Source organism: Silurus meridionalis, chromosome 28 (genome assembly GCF_014805685.1).
Source record: "Silurus meridionalis isolate SWU-2019-XX chromosome 28, ASM1480568v1, whole genome shotgun sequence".
In the NCBI taxonomy this organism is placed as follows: domain Eukaryota; kingdom Metazoa; phylum Chordata; class Actinopteri; order Siluriformes; family Siluridae; genus Silurus; species Silurus meridionalis.
This window is the reverse complement of record NC_060911.1, coordinates 9,618,712-9,623,323: the sequence shown is the minus strand read 5'-3', so window position 1 is coordinate 9,623,323 and position 4,612 is coordinate 9,618,712. Positions and strand designations below refer to the sequence as shown.

At 39.2% G+C, this 4,612-nt stretch overlaps 1 protein-coding gene across 3 annotated transcripts in view; it reads left to right on the top strand.

Moving 5' to 3' along the window:
- The first annotated feature begins 1,095 nt into the window (after window positions 1-1,095).
- dctn1a (dynactin 1a) overlaps window positions 1,096-4,612 on the top strand; it is a 19,003-nt gene continuing 15,486 nt past the window's right edge. For all 3 annotated transcript variants that reach the window (XM_046843009.1, XM_046843008.1, XM_046843007.1), the window contains exons 1-2: window positions 1,096-1,252; window positions 4,476-4,612. The exon at window positions 4,476-4,612 is cut by the window's right edge and continues 112 nt beyond it. In XM_046843009.1, the coding sequence (XP_046698965.1) occupies window positions 4,500-4,612 (113 nt within the window). In that variant the 5' untranslated portion in view covers window positions 1,096-1,252; window positions 4,476-4,499. The remainder of the gene's footprint in view (window positions 1,253-4,475) is intronic.

Genomic DNA, 4,612 nt, shown 5'->3' with positions numbered 1-4,612 from the left:
TGTTATGAGGAAGAAACCTTGAGAGGAACCAGACTTAAAAGGGGAACCCATCCTCATTTGGGTGACATCAAGAGTGTGATCATAAATCTTTCAACAATACAGAACACTGAAGAGTGAGACAGTAAATATAAAACAGTGAGACACTAGACATAAGACAGTGAGACAATACACATAAGACAGTGAGACAGTAGATATAAGACAGTGAGATGGTAGACATAAAGTGAGACAGTAGATATAAGACAGTGAGATGGTAGACATAAAGTGAGACAGTAGATATAAGACAGTGAGATGAAACGCATAAGATTGTGAGACAGTAGATATAAGACAATGGGATGGTAGAAATAAGAAAGTGAGACAGTAGACAGGGAGGTGGTACACGTACACATTTAGTGCCACCCAGATGAGGATCGGTTCCAGTCTGGTTCCTCTCAAGGTTTATACCATCGTGGGGAGTTTTTCCCTAGCCGCAGACACCACCGGATTGCTCATTTGGGACAAACTTACATTTATAAAGAACAATTTTATTTATTACTTTTTACCATATTATTTGATTGAAGCTGCTCTGAGACAATGTCCATTAGTAAAATCGCTATACAAATAAAAATTAATCAAATCGAATTGAATTACACATAAGACAATGAGATGGTAGACATAAGAAAGTAAGACAGTAGACATAAGACAGTAAGATGGTAGATATAATCAGTGAGACAGTAGAAATAAGACAGTGAGACGGTACACATAAGACATTAAGAAGGTAGACATGGGACAGTGAGAAGATGAACATAGGACAGTTAGATGGTAGATATAAGAAAATGAGATGGTGCATATTAAGAAAGTGATATAGTAGATATGACAGGGACACAGTGTATATATAAGAATGTAGAAAGAAGGTAGGACGGAAGACATATTTAAGTTTGTTGCAGACGACTGTATTATGACTGACTGGCTTATAGACATTTCTCATTTAACTGAAAATTGGGGAAAAAACGACCTTTCCAATATGGCGGACATGCTGACAGCTGGCGCCGCCTTGGGAAATATGGCGTCACTGCGTACTGCACATTTCTTGCGCAGCTTTGACACAGACAATAACTCTCTCCGCCTTCGTGTTTCCGGCGCCGGTGACTGTCGCACATACCTGTGCTGGAGGTTTATTATTGTCCTGAAAAAGCGCGTGATTTGTCCTTTTCAGCTGTTTAGACCAGAGCTGGAAACGTTCCTGGGGTAAAGAATTAATAAGAGTTATTATCAGGTAAGTGCTGAATGCATTGTCATTTTGTCTTTTTTGATGGACAAATCACTAGAGTGCTCACGTCATCTGCAGCTAGCTGCTGTTCTGATTAGCCAGTATGCTAAGAGGCGGTTTCCTCATATAATTCTTTGTCATTTTGATTCAAAATCACAAGCAAACTGTTTAAAATCTTAATTTTTTACATAAAAAGGTGAATATTGCGAAACCGGCTGGGCAAGAACTACTAGCTTACTTTCTTTCAGAGAGGTTACAATTATTAGCAAGAAATCAATATTAGCAAATTAATAATAACTTGCTGTTCCATTGTTGTTGTTGTTAATGATGATATACATATATATTTATTTAATCTCTGACCGTACAGTAGCTCTACAGATATCAACAAATTGCAAAGGGTACAAATTGAGTAGCTAGCTAGACAAGTTGGTAGATACAGTATGTCACAAAAGTGAATACACCCCTCACATTTCAGCAAACATTTTACTACATCTTCTCAAGGGACAATACTATAGAAATTTAACTTGGATATATTTTAGTCCATGTGCAGCTTGTACAGCAGTACAGATTTACTGTCCTCAAAATAACTCAACATACAATCATCATTGTCTAAATAACTGGCAACAAAAGTGAGTACACCCTCAGTGAACATGTCAAATTTGTGTCCTAAGTGTGAATATTGTGTTTGAGCACTGTTGTTATCCAGCACTGCCTTAATCCTCCTGGGCATGGAATTCACCAGAGCTGCACAGGTTGTTGCTGGGATCCTCTTCCACTCCTCCATAATGATATCACAGAGCTGCTGGATGTTAGACACATGGTGCTTCTCCACCTTCTGCCTGAGGATCCCCACAGGTGCTTAATAGAGTTCAGGTCTGGGGACATACTTGGCCACTTCATCACCTTCAGCAAGGCAGTTGTCATCTTGGGGGTGTGTTTGGGGTCATTATTATGATGGAAAATTGCCTTTCAGCCCAGTATGTCACATGTTGGAATCCATGTTTCCCTCAATGAACTGCAGCTCCCCAGTACCAGCAGCACTCATGCAGCCCCAGACCATGATACTGCCACCACCATGCTTGACTGTATGCAAGACACGATTGCCTTGGATGACGTGGGATTATCAACCTGCTTCTGGTTGACCCTGTACTGTTCACCATTTTCTCAAGCAGTTGTGTTATCTTATTTCTTTTTTCTTTTTTTCTTTTGCTAAGAGGGAGAAGAGGTGGAGAAGGTGGAGGAGTTCAGGTACCTAGGGTCAACAGTGCAAAATAATGGAGAGTGTGTTAGAGAAGTCAAGAAAAGTGTGCAGGCAGGGTGGAGTGGGTGGAGAAGAGTGACAGGAGTGATTTAGGATAGAACAGTATCTGTGAGAGTGAAAGGGAAAGTTTATAGGACTGTGGTGAGACCTGCAATTTTGTATGGACTAGAGACAGTGGCGTTGAGTAAAAGACAGGAGGTGGAGCTGGAGGTAGCAGAGCTGAAGATGTTAAGGTTTTCGTTGGCAGTGACGACGATGGACAGGATTAGAAATGAGTTTATTAGAGGGACAGCGCATGTAGGACGTTTTGGAGACAAGGTGAGGGAGGCCAGATTGAGATGGTTTGGACATGTGCAGAGGAGAGACATGAGTTATATTGGTAGAAGAATGCTGAGGATGGAGCCACCAGGTAGGAGGAAAAGAGGAAGACCAAGAAGGAGGTTTATGGAAGTGGTGAGGGAACACATGCAAGTAGTTGGTGTGAAAGAGGCAGATGTAGAGGACAGGGGGGTATGGAGACGGATGATCCACTGTGGCGACCCCTAATGGAAGCTAAGTAAGAAATGTGACAACATCTAAATGTGCCAAATACAAAATCACTTGGACAAACAAACACACTTACTCTAAAAGCCAACATTACAAGTCCATTCTATTTCTATTATGGATGATTCCTAGGTTGAGTCTTTGTTTGATTGTTTGTGATGATTCCATGGCCTCACTTTAACATAGTGATGCTCATAGTTTGGTAATCGAGATGATAAATCGTTTCATGCACAGGGTTTTTTAGCCTATTCGACGAAATGTTCTTTCATGAAATTTCTGGGTCTGTTAACACTGAAATATTGTATCTACGTAAAAAAAAAAAAAAAAATCAAACATAAAAAAAAAAAAAAAGTGTTTTTCTTACAGGTAATACACTTCATGTTCACTAGCAAGCAAACTATATTTTTACATATGTGTGTTTTCATCAGCTTCTTCTGAAATTAGTCACTGTTTATGCCAATTATAGATATTATTAATCAGTTTTTCTAAATTAGAAGTATATATATATATATATATATATATATATATATATATATATATATATATATATATATATATATATATATATATATATATAGCAGTCTTCGAATCCTGAGAGTCAATCCTTTCTTGGATCAACCCTTGGTGAGACAAGCTCACTCCCTCCTCCCTGTTTGCTGAGCTCTTATTTAGGACTGGGGGAAAGTCTTCCATTATTTTATTACTCTTTTTTGAATCCACATAAACTTACACAGCAGGTTGGCAATGGCAAGGAGGAACTCGTGTACACCCAGGGTGAGTGAATAGGATGTAAACGTTTGTCCTTGCTGTAATAGATTTATATCAAAAATAATATAGCTATTTTTGTACAGCTTTTAGGTACCGCTCAGTATTGTCTCTGGACAAATTTGATCCGTATTTAAAGTCAACTCACCGAGCTGTTCTGCTACTGTTCTCCACCAAAGTCCTTCAATATGCAGATTTTGCTGCTTTCTTTCAGTTATCTTCATGAATAAAGAAGAGAGAACGGGGTTCTGTGTTTTTCCAGTGCAAGATTATCTTTTAAAAGCAGTCATAAATGTCTAATTAGTACTCAAAATTATTTAAAATATATATTGTGTTTGTTTTAAATGCATCTGTTTCTTTTGTTCTTAATGTGTAGCTATCTCAGTTTAAGGTTTGTGTGACCAGAGTTTTTTTTTTTGGGTGGATTAAAAGCCCAACCTGGTCATGCAGTAATGGCATGTGATGTGCAGAAGTTTTTTAGCGCTGTAGGCACACACACACACACACACACACACACACACACACACACACACACACACACACACACACACACACATATATATATATATATACACAGTGTGTTGTTTTTAGACTTTCTTCTCCAACTTACTAAAGAGTTTTTTTGTTTCTCTCTCTTTCTCTCTCTCTCACCCCCTCTAGCTGTCGAGTGGAGTGATAGCGAGGATGAGTGCAGATGGAGGGAAGCCAGTGAAGGTGGGCTCTCTGGTTGAGGTGATCGGTAAAGGGCAGCGTGGCACTGTAGCATATGTCGGTGCAACACTCTTCGCCTCAGGGAA